The 19,271-nt window shown below is 38.2% G+C and overlaps 1 protein-coding gene across 4 annotated transcripts in view; it reads right to left on the bottom strand.

The window, feature by feature from the left end:
• Positions 1-19,271, bottom strand: part of GPD2 (glycerol-3-phosphate dehydrogenase 2) — a 230,765-nt gene that overhangs the window by 63,271 nt on the left and 148,223 nt on the right. For all 4 annotated transcript variants that reach the window (XM_065931560.1, XM_065931563.1, XM_065931559.1 and 1 more), the window contains 3 exons: positions 5,583-5,707; positions 4,176-4,273; positions 3,001-3,164 (listed from right to left, as the gene is read on the bottom strand). In XM_065931560.1, the coding sequence (XP_065787632.1) occupies positions 3,001-3,164; positions 4,176-4,273; positions 5,583-5,707 (387 nt within the window). The remainder of the gene's footprint in view (positions 1-3,000; positions 3,165-4,175; positions 4,274-5,582; positions 5,708-19,271) is intronic.

Raw genomic sequence — 19,271 nt, 5'->3', positions numbered from 1 at the left:
ATGGTAGTTATTCCTCCACATATGTGAGTTTGTTTTTCAGAGATTAACAAAATATGGCAAGCACAGAATAGCCACTGTAATTACCACATTAACAGAATCCCTTTGCTCTTCACCTGAAACTAACATGACACTGTAAACCAACTATATTCCAATTTAAAAAAATAATAAGAGATACTCTCTGCCCGACAGCCATCAAGCTCGAACCCTACCCTCTTTCCTATTTCTTGGCAAACAGAGTGTTTCCATACCTGTATAAATATGACTCATCAGGACATTTCATATAAATGAATCATGTGAAAAAAAAAAAAGTATGTGGTCAAAGATGTAAACTTCTAGTAACAAGATAAATAAGTTCTGAGATGTAATACATAGCATGTTGTGCTGGCTGTGCTGAATCACTCAGTTGCGTCTGACACTTTGGATCTCGTGGACTGTAGCCTACCAGGCTCCTCTGTCTACGGCAATTCTCCAGACAAGAACACTGGAGTGGGTTGCCAGGCCCTCCTCCAAGAGATCCCAACTAGGATCGACCCAGGTCTCCCGCACTGCAAGAAGATTCCTCACTATTTGAGCCATCAGGAAAGCCCAAGATCACAGGAGTGGGTAGCCTATTCCTTCTCCAGGGGATCTTCCCAACCCGGGGATCGAACCGGGGTCTCCTGCATGGTTATGTTGTTGTTATTGCCAAGAAAGGTTTATCTTATAAATTACAGTGTTCAGAATTCAACTGCAATGGTATATGCTTAAGTATTTTTTCCTTTCTGAAGTACTTTGGTAGCAGGAATATAATGCTATTTTTCTGGTTAAAGAGTAAGACATCCTTTTCTTTCTCTGAGCACACATTTATTACACTTAATTCCTTTCTATATGCTCCTTTCTACCTTATTTCCAAGTTGTTATTTAATTTGCTCATCACACCACTAAGCTTAACAAGAGTTGCCTACCTGTGAATACAGCTGTGATACTATAGAACTACACTGTTTCACATTGCTGTTTTGTCTTGCCTCAAGCATGACATGGTTGGGCCTACATCATCTCAGAACAAAATTAAAAAAGAAACTACTTCCAGTGACTAGAATGATTTTTACTTTTTCAAGACTTGGGTTTCACAATCAATTTTCAAATATCAATTTGAAATTCTTTTAAATAATAATTTTTAAACTTTTCAGTAATCTTTGCTAAACTCATAATTTTGCAGTCTGTAACAAGCTATAAAAGCCAATTGTAGATTAAAGAAATCCTCCTTCCTCTGATTTTAATATGATAATGTTTTTCCTGCATTATGTGACATAGATTTCCCTTGGTTTCCCTACGTAGAATGAATAAGAATCTATAATTCATAACACTATCAAACCAACATAAGACAGGACACCACAAATTCAGATATGACATCCACTAATATTCCCCTCAAGGAGATTCAGATATGCACAAGCTAAAAAATAAAAATAATAAATCAAAGTAGTTTGTGTTCAATAGATTGCATGTTAAAAAAAATGGCCAAGTACTTGAGAGAGTTTGCATGGGAGGGATTAAAATTAAGAGGCAAAGGGCACAAACATTTCCATGGAAGGATGGGCAGAGGTCCATTTGCAGAATGCCTTCTGATTCCTCCTGCACCAAAAACCTCTTTAATGTAATCACCCAACAAACTACAATGGATGAACGTTAAGGGTTTGAAGAAGGGAAAGAAAATTCAGTTAAGATTGTCCTTTAACATGAGATTCAATCAGGGGTACCAAAAAAGTAGTTAAGTGCCCCCCTGTGGTGTTTAGATGCTGCAAGGCACTGTAAACTGTGCATTTTCTAGCTTTTAACGTTTGTCAAAGACCCTTAACATTTTTCTAATATTGTTGCTCCTAACATATCTTCTTGAGTTTGTCCCCATTGCCCCATCTGCATGTATATTTTTGCATTCATACATGAAAGCCTGACAGATAGTTAACTGATTCAGAAACCTAATGCTGAGGAGAAACAAAGGGGGTAGCCTAAAAGATATCCCGTATTATGAAGTATAAATATCAAAGTCTCCTGAAAAAAGAAAAAAACAAAACATTTCTTCATACTAAGAGTTTAGATATCTAACACTAAATATGTAAGATCATATAGTGGGATTTTAACAACTCACTTCGCTATAGGGCCTAAGCTGTCCTTTGTGCCACAAAATTTCTAAGACATTTTGAATGTGCACAGTTATCTGTGTCCAGCTATTTATTTATAAACAGAAATTCCTGGACTATTTTCCAATTCCATTCTCCCTTAAAAACCACAGTAAAATTTCACAAACAGCTTTTCCTGTGATGTGTTTTGTATTGTGGTTCATCTGGAGCTATGTTAAGTGGTTAGTTCCTTCAAATAAAAGTGTATAAAACCGTATTGTTAACACATACACAAATACAATGAATGAACACTGAACACAAAGCAAATGGGTACTAGATAATGTCACTGTTAGAAAACATCTAATAACAATAAAAGAAGCATTAAAAACTGAGGGACTGAAGAAAAAAAAAAACAACGGACTGGTTTAACAGATGCAATGTTCGTCTACCTTCATCACATAAATTATATGTTCAAGAATTGTGTCCTGTGCAAAATATGAACATGTCCATTTCAGCCCAGAGGCATTTTTCCCTAGGCTTATAACCCCTTGAAAATAGAGGTTTCATCTAGAAAACCTAACAGATCCTCAGCTGCTTTCAACATTATAATATATTCATAAGGCAAGCGTTCACTGGCAAACATATAACAAATTAAATGGCATGAAGGTGGGGCCCAAAATGCACAATGATGGAAAACGGACCAAACCAACCATGAGATTCAAAGTCGAAAGAATACTCAAGATCGAGCGATATTAAAAGCAAAACACTACGTGCAGAGTGCACATGTGTGTTTGTGTGTTGTGTAATATTAGCATTAATTAGTATGCAAAACTATCTCATTAAGAAAACACTGTAAGGGTCAGGAGTGAGAGAAAAGTATCCTGAAAAAACAAAAATCACGTACCATCATAGTAGACAATTGCTCCTACCAGTTTGTCCTTCTGGAGCATTGGGAAATGCTCAAGGGCTCTTGATTTGCTGAGGACATAACTGCTTTTCAGGCAATTACTTCCAGCAACCAGATCATATAGCTTGATTCCTATCCAATAGTATGGTAACTGCCACCACCTACAGCATAAAGAGGGGAAAAGGTTTCTTTATAAACAGAGTATAACATTATAGAATGTCACTTTATAAGACACTTTTTATTAAGAAAAGCAAAGTATATCTACAAGTGTACTACATAAGAAACAAGAGAAGTGCCTTCCTGTTCTGAGATCAGCTCAGCTGAATCACATACATAAATGAATCATCTCGAAGGCAGTGGTTCTGGACCTGACTGCATATTAGACTTTCTAGGGAGCATCAAAAATAAACATAACTGCCTGGATCTTGTGTTCCTAGAGATCAATTGAACTAGACTAGGGCAAAGACCAGAGTGACTCTAATGTACACCTAGGGTAGAGACTCATTGGCTTAAGGTGTCTCAAGCCATCTATGACAAAATATGGACAAAAATTATAAAACCTGTTTCTAGACCCCACAAAACACTCATGCAGCTAACAGAGCTACATAATCCTGTATTTACTATTGTCTGTATTCCAGTTTAAGTCAACTTGATGGATAGCTCTAACAATATTCAGAAAATTGGGTTTAATAATTTACGATTATCTGACATCTACAAACCAAATTTCAGGTTTGGTTAACTCAGAAATTTAAAATGACACAAAATGGCTTAGGGTTTGGAGTTGATATATGTCAGTTCAGATTTCGCAGCAGGATACATCCTGGCTCTGCATTTTAGACTGCAAATGACCCTCTTATATTTCCCAGTGCAAATGCAGTTGTTCCTCTATGTACTCTCAGAAACTGGAGTTTAAAAAGACTAATTATAAAAGCAGAACACAAGCCACTTTGCCTTCAAGATCTAGCCCTCAGAGGTGAGTTGGCAGAGAGTAATTTAGGAAAAGTCACACTTTTTAAAGTACAACAAAGGAAAATATTTTAAAAGGATTAAAGATTAGGACTAATTACAACTACTTTAAGAAATACACATTGAGGAACTTCTGCCATTAAAACTAGGTTGTTCTATTGGCCTCAGATAAGCAAAGAGTATACCGATGATATCAAAAGGCTTACTTGTAAATTGGAAGCATAATAGGCAATGGGGCTGATAAATGGGGAGCAATTTCCAGCAGGTTGGCACGCTCATGAAGGGCTTCTTTTACCATCCTGTACTGAAAAGCAAAACAGAGAAAATTAGTTTGGCAGTAACAGATCATAATATTTTCAAATGGCAAATAGACACCCTGCCAACTGATTGATACACAGAAACCTCTCTACCTCTGAGTGAGGATGGCTCCCTCCTAATCAAATTTCTAATAATACATCATGCTGTCAACCTGAAAGATTTTTTAGAAACCTTAACTGTATTTGCATAGGAGAAAAACATGCTGTCAGAGTTCCCAGGTGTAAGATATTTTCCTGACTTGAGTTACAAGATTATTGTAACAATTTATCTTGCATTGTCTGTATTGTCCCTTTTCTCAGTCCCCCATAATATTTTCTCATGTAAGAGATAACAGATTGTTCAAATTCATGTTAAACGTTTTCTTCTTGCCTCCACTAGCCCAAGCAGACATAGTACTTAGGAGTTGCAAGGTATTTTATAAATGATCATGAAAAAGCTTTTGTCTTTAGTCTTCATTATCCCTCTCTGAAGACCCAGCATTACTATCTTAATACTAATTTTTACAAATGAGAAAACTGAGGCTTATAGAAACTGAATAAATAAGCTATAGCACATCACAAGCCATCTGACTCTAAACCCTATGCTCTTTTCTTTACGTCCATCATGGTCCTAAACAGACATGTAAGAAAAGGGGACAGAGTCAAAACTGACAATGTCAACTTAGTGCCGCTGTGTTTTCCATGGACGAAAAGCAGATAGGGAGTTCAGCTGATTTTTTTTTTTTTTTTTACCCCCTCTGGGAAATGTCATCTTCCACACTGCCTTGGCAGTTTTCAAATGGTGGCAGACTGGACACAACAAAGTGTGACATAAAAAAAAAAGCATGACTCAGATCATCTTTTTCTTCAGAATATGTCAGTGACAATATGCAGTGTGACTGCATTTGCAGTTAAGATCAGTTTAATACTCCTCATGTATTACAACAGAGCTCCCCTGAACCCGCTTGGGAAGTAGCAATTGGGTGACCATCGGTCAGAAAAACAAAACAAAAAACAATCACAACTGTTAAAAGGTAACACATCCAAAAGTGATTTTGTAAATCTGCTACTTTGACATGTCTGTGTAGAATAGGACCCTGGTTATTCATGAACGTGTTGCTACAGGAAAAAACAACAACAAAAAAACCCTGACACGCCTCTCCTGAAAGACACTCCAGCAGAATACACTAAATAGGTATTTCCAATAGGAAGAAATGTTAAAGGCCATTAAAAAAAAAAAAAAAAAACAACTGATTTAATTGGGTAGAAAAAAAGCATAGTAACAATTTTTGTTTAACAACCAGCATACACAATTACCTGCTCAATATCCAACTTCATGATAGCCTTCTGAAGATATCTCACACCACCATGGATCAATTTAGTGCTTCTGCTGCTGGTCCCTGATGAGAAATCATCTCTTTCTACAAGGGCTGTTTTTAGTCCTGTGTAACCAGAAAACCAAATTAACTTCTTAAATTACACAATTTGTATGTAATTCATTAAAGGCACTTCTCCAGGGTAGAGACAATCACAAGAAAAATTACTCTGAACATGGATAAATTTGTATTCAAAGTGCAGTACACTGTCTATATTATAATGAAGAGATTTTAGTCTCTTCCTGGGGGAAAAGTCAAACCAGAACTAGAAGCATATTAAACTGTGAATGAATCACAACTAGAAAATATTACAGTGCAATTTCATGGCAGTAATATACTCTGGTGTGTTTCGAGGGTTGAAGGGAAGGCTGGTGTCCATCTTTATCCATGTAGAGCTAACTCAGTATTGTTACGATGCTTTCTGGAACTGACATTTAACTCCTCACTACAAGAGTCCAGACATGTGCCAGCCTCTTGACTTCAGTCAACTCTAATGCACGTGCATGTGTGTTAAGTTGCTTCAGTCATGTCTGACTTTTTGTGACCCTATGGACTGTAGCCCACCAGGTTCCTCTGTCCATGGGATTCTCCAGGCAAAAATCCTGGAATGGATTGCCATTGCCCTCCTCCAGGGGATCTTCCTGACCCAGGGATTGAACCCACGTCTCTGGCACTTCCTGCATTGCCAGGAAGACTCTTTACCACTAGCGCCACCTGGGAAGCCCCAACTCTAAGGCATCAACCATGAATCTAGACTAGCCAGCTACATGCATGTTCCTCTTGCCAGAGTGGTGTGAGAGTGGGTATAAAACAGGAAAAGAGATCAGGGAAATAGATCAAAGACCTCAAAACAGAAGGAAAAACGAAGAGGATAACCTCTGATGTTGAGTTCACAGTCTAACTGAAGACATGCAAGCACAACACTGTAGAAATTACAAAGAAAAATACAAGCCAGGACAAACAAACCCAGTACAGAGTAGCCACGAGTAAAGAATATTCTTGGGAAAGATGAGGCTGAATAAGGACAAGTCATTCCATCCTCCCTTCTCTTTGAGAGTTGCAATAAATCTCTTAGGAATGAAGTAAGTTTTGTTTTGTTTTCTTGCAGACACACCTCTGTCTCTTTAGGATTGGGAGGACCAACAGTACTATGAGTCCCATACGCTAGTTACAGATGAAATCCAAAACTTCAAAAGACCCAAAGTATACATCAACACGAAGCCAGGAGGAATTTTCATGGCTTGGCATACTCTTGGGGGATGAGAGAATGTCATAGAGTCCAATTACAATGAGAATATGTAACTGGAGCGGTTTGGGCTCACAAAGCTCATATAAGAGAACCTGTGCATGCATTCAATTCAGAGCCATTTATTACATTTAATACCAAAGGGTCGTTTTTATAACTTTTTAACAGTTTAAATATCGTACCCAAATGTCATCATAAAATCAGGGCAATTCCCTTGACTCCAAAGGACAAAATATTTGGAAACTGTGGAGAGAAAAGTAGAGAACTTTGATTCAAGGGCAAAACTGCTAATGCTCTAATGAACTAGCAAAATAACACAGAAATTACAGGTATCATAGATCCAGGTCACTCTTTTTAAGCATTTATGCCAGAAAAAGATCTGTAGAGTTCTCAACTATGAAAATGCTACCAATATTTAGCTAATTTGGTACAGGATGTATTAAACACAAAAATATTTCATGTTAGTACATATTTTTGAGAGCGTAAGTGCCAGCGAAAGTGCTGGTGTTAAAAATGAAGTAGACACGGACCAAGCAGTTAAGTAGCTCCCAACCAAAAGAGAGGTACGTGAACAAAATGAAGCAAAGTTTCATGGGTGTTTCATCTGAAAATGCAGTGGACTCTTATCTTAAAGGCAGTCAAAAATTAAACTCAGAATATAAACCCCAAATTGCTTAGTGGCGATTACATTTGCAATCTCTTTAAGAATGCACTGTGTTGGTGAGTTCTATCAACTTTACTTAGTAAATCCAACACAGACTTCTCCTTCCAGCACTAAAATATACCATTTTTTCTCCAGTTGAAGATCAGATGAGGGAGTTGACTTTCAAATGGCATTTAAGAGTCGGGTTATTTCAAACACACCTCTCTTCCAGTCTTAGAAGCAGTCGTGGTGTTAAGATGCCCACACCATGAGAGGCAGGGACATTAGACTGAGAGTGGAGAAGCAGTCTTCCATCCAGCCCCTGGCTCCCACCTCCCCAAAGGTACCCACAGGCTATGGGAGAAGATGCTTAGTCCCCAGTCAGCCCCACTTCCTAGTATGTAATCCCCTAGAGTGTGGACTGGACCTAGTGTCTTACTCTAATCAACAAAATACAGCCATGATGATGGCTAGCCACTTCCGTGGTTAGGTTACCAGAGACTGTGAGTTCCTCTTGGATGAAGCAAGCTGTCTTGTTCTGAGTCAAGGGACCCATGGATCCCCCAGTCAACAGGTCACAAAGAACTGAGGCCTCGGTCCAATGACTTGTAAGGATCTGAATCATGTCAACATCCATGTCAATTGCTAGAAAGCACTGCAGCCTGTGAGAGACTGAGCGTCAGAGGGCCCAGGCAGATCCCTGACTTGTGGACACTGTGTAGGAAAAAAATATTCCTGTTTGAGGTCACAAAATTTGGGGGGTATTTTATGGATGGGGCTTCCCTGGTGGCTCAGATGGTAAAGAATCTGCCTGCAATGCAGGAGACCTGGGTTCAATCCCTGGGTTAGGAAGATCGTCTGGAGAAGGGAATGGCTACCCAATCCAGTATTCTTGCCTAGAGAATTTCATGGAGACAGAAGAGCCTGGCAGGCTACAGTCCATGAGGCTCCAAAGAGTCAGACACAACTGAGTGGTTAACACTTTCACTTTCTTTATGGATGACACAATTGTTGTGGTCCGGGCACGGGTTGGAAAAGAATTTGCAGACATGAGACAGAATGAGAGGAAAATAAAGTTTATTACAGTGGGAGATGCTGTTAGAACAATGGGCCAGCTCAAGGGACAGCCAATGTTGAACAAAGGTCCTTAGACCTTTTATACCCAGACCTTAGACTTTTACGCCCGGCATACAAGGAGTGAGACAGGGGTCTTGTGGGTCATTTGCTGATTGGATGAGGCACGTATACTGGGTAGGGGAAGAGTAGGGCAAATACCTTCTTCCTATGGGGTAAGAGGGGAGACAGGTTATACTGTTCCATTAATAGTTACAACATGCGGGAGGGAAGGACGATAAGGGTCTGGTTTTTCCATTCTTGCATTCCAAGACCCTACTTGGTTTTATCTGCTCTTTCGTCCTTGGGACACCACATTCCTCCCTCTCTATTTTTAGGGCCAATTCTTTGGCCCCTTTTGATACCCTGCTCAAGTCTAATTATCTACTTATTTCCCTTCTCAGGCATTTGGGAACCCAGTCTCAAAGGAAAAGGGGCGATGACCACACTGGCTTCTTCAGGCTATGCAGGGGCATTGTGGGGCACTGGGTTCCCTTTACCTGGTCTCTGTCCAGGTGCATTTATGCAGAGAGATGAGAGTCCACGGAATGATAAGGTGGACTTGTTTCAGCATTGTCTGGTGTTGGTCAGGGAATATTCTTGTCGTACTACCACTTGGGGATTTGCTGTATTCTAGAAGAAACAAACTTAATAACAAAGTTAAAGGTATGTGGCCCAAAGATTAATAGAAGTAGAAAGCTGCTCAGAGGCTAGCCAGGAGAACCAGTACCAGACAATGGTTCGTGACGTTAGTTAGTTTCTCTAGGTATGAGAAGATGCAAGAATTTGGGCTTATAAAATCTTTATCTGAAAATATCTGACTATCTGAAGGCCGGTTCTTCTGGTTTTATTCCAGAGTACAGAGTGCTTTATTTCTGATCTCCACCCTGAACTCCATTCAGGGGGTGTTGGAGGTCAGCAGCTTGCAGTGGTCACGATGAAATCTTTGTAGAGGCAGCTGGCAAGTGCCAGCTTCGTCAGCAGGGTCCCTTCATAGCCACACATTTGACCATGTTTTGGGGGGATTTCATGGCCATTTAATCTGTGGTGCTGGGAAGGCTCATTCTCAGGTCTAGGGAAGATTTCATTGATAGGCCACTCACTGTGCTGTTATTGGAACAGGCCTTGCGAGTACCAAAAGTCTCTGGACTATACCTGTCTTACTAGCCTCTTGGTCCAGGAAAATATCCCTTCTTGTTGCTTCTTCCCGTATCTAGAGTTACATTATTACAATCATTGATCTCATATGGAACTGCATATCAGCATGTTATCACAGGCTCAGTCACACATTTTGTAATGTAAGAAACAATCTTCTGAAACAAGCAACATAGAAAATAATATAGCTAGCAGTTATTAGTAAGGTCACAAGCAAGAATTTAAGTCAAGAACTTTCCTTAGGTGTAGGCCCAGTATATCCCAGGTCATCTGACTTAGTTAAATGATTATAGCCAGGTGTTAATCTCCTGGTTGTACATCATGGAGCATCTGATCTTTATCTGAAGATTGCTTACTGAGATAAGCTTTAGAAATAAACTTAGAATGTTCTTTTTAATAACTTAATTAAATCTTTTAGCAATATACCATAACAACAAGGAACTATCTCAGAAGTGAGTCTTAGTAGACATTAGACCTTAATTAACAAAACTAGAAACTTAGTTTAAAAATGAAGAAAACTTAATATTCAGTGACACATAATTTTTTCATATTAACCCTGCACCCAGGGAAGGCTTTAACGCATCAATAAATGAGGTTTGTCAGGGACCGGGAAAAGCCAAGGGATTGTCTTGGATCTCCCATAGCCCTGACTCTTTGATTTAACAGCTTCTGTTCACCCATTTTTAATTCCCTGATTTAGGAGTAGACCACTTTGACTGTGTGGATCACAATAAACTGTGGAAAATTCTGAAAGAAATGGGAATACCAGACCACCTGACCTGCCTCTTGAGAAACCTGTATGCAGGTCAGGAAGCAACAGTCAGAACTGGACATGGAACAGACTGGTTCCAAATAGGAAAAGGAGTACATCAAGGCTGTATATTGTCACCCTGCTTGTTTAACTTATATGCAGAGTACATCATGAGAAACGCTAGGCTGGAGGAAGCACAAGCTGGAATCAAGATTGCCGGGAGAAATATCAATAACCTCAGATATGCAGATTACACCACCCTTATGGCAGAAAGTGAAGAGGAACTAAAAAGCCTCTTGATGAAAGTGAAGGAGGAGAGTGAAAAAGCTAGCTTAAAGCTCAACATTCAGAAAACTAAGATCACGGCATCTGGTCCCATCACTTCATGGCGGATAGATGTGGAAACAGTGGCTGACTTTATTTTTTTGGATTCTAAAACCACTGCAGATGGTGAATGCAGCCATGAAATTAAAAAAAAGACGCTTACTCCTTGGAAGGAAAGTTATGACCAACCTAGGTAGCATATTAAAAAACAGAGACATGACTTTGTCAATAAAGGTCCATCTAGTTAAGGCTATGGTTTTCCCAATAGTCATGTATGGATGTGAGAGTCGGACTACAAAGAAAACTGAGTGCTGAGGAATTGATGCTTTTGAACTGTCGTGTTGGAGAAGACTCTTGAGAGTCCCTTGGACTGCAAGGAGATCCAACCAGTCCATCCTAAAGGAGATCAGTCCTGGGTGTTCACTGGAAGGACTGATGTTGAAGCTGAAACTCCAACACTTTGGCCACCTGATCCGAAGAACTGACTCATCTGAAAAGACCGTCATGCTGGGAAAGATTGAAGGCAGGAACAGAAGGGGACAACAGAGGATAAGATGGTTGTATGGCATCATCGACTCAATAGACATGAGTTTGGGTAAACTCTGGGAGTTGGTGATGGACAGGGAGGCCTGGCGTGCTGCAGTTCATGGGGTCGCAAAGAGTCGGACACGACTGAGCGACTGAACTGAACTGATTGCTGTGTTTTAAGGACATCAGGATAGCAAAAGTCTAACCATGAGGGCTTTTTTTTTGTAGAAGCAGAATGAGCTTTGTCTACATGTACCATAATCTTAAATAATGTTTATTTACCTTACCAAAGTAACAAAATATTTTAAAAACGAATACAAATCACTTAAAGGCAAAGAAATTCATAAGCTGTTATCGAAAGCTGCATTCTAAGAAAACTTTGTTCTCTTAACATAGAGTGTAGACTAAATTCTAGTCTGTTACCAGTTTACCAGATAACAAAATTTGTTTAGTGCTTAATCTTAGAAGTCTTTACCATAAATCTTGAAGTAGCAGTATTCTTGCAAAGGCATCAGAGTGAAACCATAGAAGGCATGTTTAAAATCTGATTAAATTGCAATTGGCAAGGTAGACTGGTCATTGCTGTGATACTGAACACTTTAATATGATAACTAGAATTATAACTGACATTTTACCAGAACATATTAGATTTTCATGAATTTCACATAATTTCTAGGATATCTATATTAGTAACATCAACCATACAATACAATCTGAGAAGATACATCATTCCTCCAACAATACTTTCCATATAATTTAACATGTCAAATGAACTCAGGTAGTTTAATATCTCTCTTTGGGATGTTCCAGGGGCCCTCTGAAGTATCCCAAAGTTAGTTAGAAGTCAAATGATTTAGGAAGTGTTTTCAATAAATATCACAAAAGTTTGTGACACTCAGATAGATCATATGGATCACTGTGAAACAATATATTCACTTAACTAAAGTTAACAAAAGATTTCAAAGGTAAACACAGAACAGATCACTTCAGAGGTAAAGAAACTCGAAATCCATTATTGAAGGCAGTTCAACATCTCAAGAAAACTTGTATTTATGCACAGAACTCTTCCTTTGGGGTCCCCTTTCTCTAAAACCTTCTTATCACTCTCAGTACCCATTACTTTGTTCTCCCATCCTGAAACGGCCACCTTTTCCCCCCGTAAAATGTAATTTCATTTCTCTATTTTCCTTCCTATTTTCCTTAACAAACCAAGAATTGACCTTTATATTAGCATTCTATAGATTGGTGAACATAAATATCACTGATAATTTCTAAAAAAAAAAAAACATTCTAGAGAACATCTCAGGATGGCATCAAACATTATTCATTAACAGTCCAAAATCTCTAGTTCCTCCTTAAGAGGAAGTTAGTGTTCAATAATGAATGTTTCAGAATCTTATTTTATTTGAAAATGACCTAGCCATTCAATAAACTTCTGTCACTTAGTTTAGCACAACCCATAGAAATTCAGGTTACCAAAATCTAGAGAGACTGTTTTAGACAGAAATTTCTAAAGGATAATTATTCTTAATAGAGTTTATCTAAAAGCTCATATTTCATTTTTTTTTTGAAATCTCTTCACTCGAAGTACCTTCCTTGCTGACAAATTTGCAACAGATATAATCATATAACAATATTTAACTTATAATAAACCTAGGTACAAAGAAAATATTATGCTTAATGTTAATGACTCTTAGACATGTCTATATTAGATTAGCAAACAAACATTAATACTAGATATTTAATATTGAATATTTCCCAGTTCACGTGAATCTGAAATCCCTTTAGGTTAATTCTCTTGCATCTAGAATTGTCTGATTTCTAAGCACTTACTTTTCTTTAGGCCAATTAAATTAGAACTCATTTACAACTTCATCAATATTATAAAAAACAAACAAACCCCAAAAGAGACAAACTGAGGCATACATAAATCCAGATAGACAGACAGAGATCTCATAGCTTTCCACTTGAGATTTAAAATGTCTCTGTGGTCCCCCACCCCTTTTATTTGAAATTCTAATTTGCCCACAGAGGATGAGATGGTTGGATGGCGTCACTGATGCGATGGATATGAGTTTGAGTGGGCTCCAGGAGTTGGTGATGGACAGGGAAACCTGGCGTGCTGCAGTCCATGGGGTCGCAGAGTCAGACACGACTGAGCGACTGAACTGAAATGAACTGAACTGAATTTGCCCAAGGCTGAGTGAGGTCTCAGGCAACAAGGACATGGAAAGGGTTAAGGTCAAGCTTTTCCCTAGGCAGGCCTTTTAACAAGCTAGTTGTTTTTAACTGCATATGCAAAAAGAATCTGTTTTTCAGTTTCCAAGAAAAAAATTTCAGTTTAACCAGTTTTCTCTGGAGTCTAAAGGGTATCATGGCCATCCTGTGTCATAAAAGTCATCTTTCCTTTCTGTAGTCATAGTTTTATAGCTGAAATATAGACCAAATAGCACTCAAATTGACTTTGTTATCGGGGCAGATCAGCTGATAAAAATCTTGGATTGTCCCTCTGGTGAGAAGTGAGGTCTTTGTCCTATCAGAAGAATCTGAAGGGTTAAGGGAATTTGCAGGAGTGGGGGAAGCTTGGTCCTTCCCCACCCTGAGACACTGGAGTAGTTAGAAGGGGATTCTGTAGGATGTTCAGAAATCGGGGAAGCTTGGTTTTCTCCTCACCTGAAAGAGAAACATAGTTAGAGGGGGATTCTTTAGAATGTTAGGAGAGTTTTTGATCCTTCAGGCTTTTGAATACCAAGAGAAAGACCTGGACCAAAAGGAACCTCAGAATCCTTTCCTAGAGATAATGTGGCTATGAAAGGTCAAGTACGGGTTGTCTAGGAAATCTGATCTGGGGGTGGGGGCTGGGGGGACAGGAGGCAACAGAAAGACACATGTGGCATGAGTGTCATGAATGGTATGAGCTCCTCAGATCCGGATTCTGACTGAGGGCCATGAAAGACTGAATGTAAGGAAATTCTGAGTCCCTTTCCTGTTGTTGGCAAAAGCTAGTGTGCCTCTGCTCTTTCATCCTTGGGTCACCACAACAATTCCCTGTGTGAACAATAACTACCGCCAAGGTGGATTTTTTTTTTTTAATTGTGTCATGGGAGGGATCTTGGAGGAAGACTGAGTCTAGAGGGGAGGACGTGTTCAAATGGGTGGAGGGAGGTGGAAAGGAGTTATCATCAGCAGAGATCAGCTTAAGCAGAAGAATCCAGATGACTGAAACAGCCCAGGTGATGTGGGGTCTGCTTCTCACTGAGGGACATCGAGAGGACCGCACAGCGGAGTGGGGCGATACAGAGTCCACCTCACAAGGCAGAAGATGGTAACTGGAGAGTGATGTGAAGAGAGAATTAATTTTATGGGCTGTGCTATCAGTATGGAGTTTTTTCTCTTTCCCAAACTGACACAGTGTGAGACCGGGAACTACTCTAGAAATGAGCAAGCCATCTCAGGAGGATATTTCAGGATATTTAAGTGACAGCTAACACTTAAAAGCCTCAAAACTGCTTTTGCAAGAATTGGACATTTAGAAAAGTTACTCACATGTACTTATGTGAGAAACCCTAGTGAATACCAACAAAAGTTAAAATGGGCTTCTCTGTCAAAACAGGCTGTTTTTATCTTATTCCATTATTTCCAGTGGCATATCATCAAACTACCTACCAGAATCTCTGAAATGATACTGCTCCTTCCAGAGCAAAAAACCCCAAAAAACTCCAAACAACAAAAAACAAAAAATTTAATATTTATGAAGCCACAGCCAAGTTGATAAATATTAAAGCATCATGTAACCTGAAGGAAAGTATTACCAAAAGTTTTCAGAACCTCAAAAACAAGCGGGGAAAAGAGACTCTAAGAAAACATTTCAACGTTTTCAACTGCTTTTATGCTAAATGTTCTGGATTTCTTGTTTTTGTTGCATGAGAACGATGGAATGAGGATGGAGGAAAGTAATGCAAAATCAAGACATTATTAGTAGTTAGAACTGCTTCTTCCTTAGGTTAGCTGATGGCAGCAAAGACAATGAAATCTTGTAAAGCCTTATAATGATCTTGCATGGTTCCATTACCTAAGGTGTTCCTTTTGCTTCACCTCTCAAGAATTCAAACTTTTTTTCCCCACCAATCTGAAATAAAAAATTTAACTAGTTTTTTTTTTTTCTCCAGTGTAAAGCAAGAAAGTGATGAGAGAGTGCTGTTTTATCGTCTCGGAGAGAAAGAACACTACTTATAAGCGACATTCAACGCTAACATTTTGGATCTTAGGTAAAGTAATTAAATTTGAAGAAGGTCAAAAATAATGCACCTAGGCTTCCAGTAACTGTGCCTGGCTGTGGATCTAAAGCACCAGGGAAGATCTTTACTCCGAGTGGAAAGAATGAGCAGCAGTGAAGGGCTGGCCTCTGTACATTTACAATAATTCACTAAACTTGTTCAAGATTTTATGAGGAATAGCTTTTTTTTTTGTCTCTTTCCAGAAGTTGCTTTTTATGGAAACCAATATATTCTATCACTGCTGAGATGAACCCGAACATTTGGGAGTGGTATGATTATTCAATTTTTTGTTTTTAAAATTGATTGCTCTAAGTAGGTATTCACATGAATTTCATGGTAGTGGTAAAGTATTACTATTTGGAGTGAGATTACTTTGAAACTCTTACGTGGAATAACAAGCTTAGTTACAGCAGCAGAAAAAAGTGAACTTGAAATCTACTTTTCAGTCATCTTTACCCATCTCTGAAGTTAAAATTGTATCTTCAAGGTATGGCCAGGGATATGAATTAAACACAGCTCATTACAGATTTGCCTTTTCTTCTCTGAGTGAGAATGTCTAGCTACTAGGCACCTCCAACGAAACCAATTCATGGATCAAGAGAGTTGGATGACTTTAGAGGGATAATTACCATCTAAGGGGAAGAACGGTACGACATTTAACTTTCACAACATGAAACAGAACAGAAGTATATTTTAATACCTTTTACTGATTATCTTATTATGCATGCAAACATGCTCAATATAATAAATGCAGAGAAGTAAAGAGAACAAAATAAAACTCTCCTATAATCACACCATTCAGAGATAACCACAGTTGACATTTGGGTGTTTAAATGTTCACATTTTCTGTGCATGTATATAATCACATATGCACATTTTTATCAAAATAGAATTGCATAATACATTCCATTTTTTTCATTTAACATTGTTTATTGTAAACATCTCTCCATGTCAATACATATTTTTCTATAATTTCATTTCTAACGTGTGAATAGTAATACATTAAATATTTACAATGATTTATTTATTCCGTTCCTATTTCTGAACATTTGGGTTATTTCCTACCTTCAATACCACAGTACTGCAAGATTATATTTTCATTTAAACTCTCTGCATCTTTATTTCATTATAGTAAGTTTTCAGATATGGCATTATTTAACTATTTTTATATAAAAAGAGCAGTGTAATAGCTATGAAATAACTATCAGAGGCACCCAGGTAATAACACACAAATCAAAAAGTACAGACACTCCGTACATTAGTACCATAAACATAGTTATTAAAGCCACAAGCTCCATGAAGGAAAAATGATGTCATTTAAGGAAAAGGAAGTTTATCTTTCTATAGAAAAGCTTTGGGCACTTATTTTGGATTTCAGAAAGCCATTGGAATTAATAAGAAAAGTGACCAACCCAAAGGCTGCATATTTTATATGAAGGATAAATTCCTCTAAAAAATAACACTTCTGTAAAGCTGTAAAGCAATCCTGGCTTGTTAATCTTCATGGTCAGGATTCTATGCTTTAAGCCTAGTGTTTTCTAACAGTAAATGCTAACATTATACAGAGCTATATAAATTGGATTGGTTATTATACCTATTTCTATTTTTATATTAGAAACACACACACCATTAATGAAGATATTTGTTAAGTTAGAACATGTCATTAACATACTTTGTGCTCCTTACACACACATGCACAAACACACACACACACACACACACACACACACACACACACACACTTGATGATGGAGGCACAAAAATGTATTAAGCTATAACATTAATTATAGTTATACAGTTATACATAAATAGTTAGATAGCATCACTGACTCAATGGACATGAATTTGAGCAAACTCTGGGAGATAGTGGAGGACAGAGGAGCCTGGCATGCTGCAGTCCACGGGGTCACAAAGGGCAAGACGTGACTTAGCAACTCAACAACAATAGCGGTACAATTTCAGGGGAATAAGGAAGTTGCTGATGTTGCTTTCTCTTTTTACTCATTTATCATAAAACCAGCCAATGTTCAAAGAGAGAAGGACTATCCAAACAATATAAAATTATGAAAAGAGAGAATAATACACTACTGGTTTCCTATTTACAAAATCCAGACATAACTAATTTTAACAATTAAAAACGTCCCATATATTCTACAAAAAACTTCCTATGCTTGTAAACCTGTCTATTTTTTTGCTTCAAAAACAAATTAACAAACCCATTTTGTACAACTTGTTTTTCAATTTACAATACATTTTAGCCATTTCCCTGTAAATACTTATAAACCTCTCTGGATAACTGAATGGACCCAATTTATTAAACCAAACTACACTCATTTGGCTAATAAATACTGATATAAGTAAAATTTTGATCAATATGGCACTGTAAGTTTAGCTTTAAACTCTTCTCCAAACAGAGAAAATTTTACATATATATTTTTTACATGTATGTGTATATATACATATATGTATGTACACACACACACACATATGTTTAAGGCATGGCTGCCTCAAAAATAAACACCTCATGAATCACAGATGTAGTGAAACCCAGAGCAGAGTAGTTGGATCCAAGCCTCTGTCTTGGTGGAATTTGGGTCTAGAAACTGACACAAGTAACCAAGATTTCAGTCCCTGAAAGGCAAGAGGTAGGGAGAGAGGAAGAAGGCAGATCAGTGCTGGAACGCCAGGGCTGAAGAAGGGGCTGCTGACCACTGCCTGGTGCTGTGGACCATCTACTGGACACGCCCGGGAGGCAGGAAGAGGGACCCAGCCTGGAGGAGGAGAGGCCAGGGCACCACAGCTGGCTGGGAGACGGTCTGCAAGATGTCTAAGATCATAACAGGGCCGAAGCCTTGATTTGGTTCTGAGAAAAGTCTCTGGGGGGACTTGCAGGGGGCAGTAACTATATCTGTAGAGTTTAATGTATGGAAACAGAGAGTGATACAAAGCTGATTTAAAAAGGCGGAAGGAAAGAAGGAAATGGAGAAAAATAAAACAAAACAAAAGAAAGATGTAAGGTAAAAAATTCAAACTAAAAACACATGGCCTTCAAATCAATGGAGATGGACCAAACATACTTACTGAAACATAGATTCTATCAAACACTAAAAAAAATAAAGAAATCCTGCTATTTGTATTGTATCATAGACATACTAAAACAAAAGGATATAGAAAAGCTAAAAATAATATAAAACAAATTCTGTCTGTCATGGTATTTTTCATTGCACAGGTGCTTATTATATTTATTATATATATATAATATATTGCTGTGCTTACTCATTCAGTTGTGTCTGACTCTTTGCAACCCCATGGACTGTAGCCTGACAGGCTCCTCTGTCCATGGGATTCTCTAGGCAAGAATACTGGAATGGGTTGCCATGCCCTGCTCCAGGCGATCTTCCTAACACAGAGACTGAACCCAGATCTCCTGCATTGCAGGCAGATTCTTTACCATCTAAGCCACCAGGGAAGTGTAAAAATAGTACATTACATTATTATTAAACATATTTACATTTAATATAATATATAAATTGCATTTATATTAATATCATATATTACATTTAATATAACATATATTAAATTTATACGGATAA

This window comes from Muntiacus reevesi, chromosome 3 (assembly GCF_963930625.1).
Source record: "Muntiacus reevesi chromosome 3, mMunRee1.1, whole genome shotgun sequence".
NCBI classification, from domain to species: domain Eukaryota; kingdom Metazoa; phylum Chordata; class Mammalia; order Artiodactyla; family Cervidae; genus Muntiacus; species Muntiacus reevesi.
The sequence above is the reverse complement of the archived record's forward strand: the minus strand, read 5'-3'. Positions and strand labels throughout refer to the sequence as shown.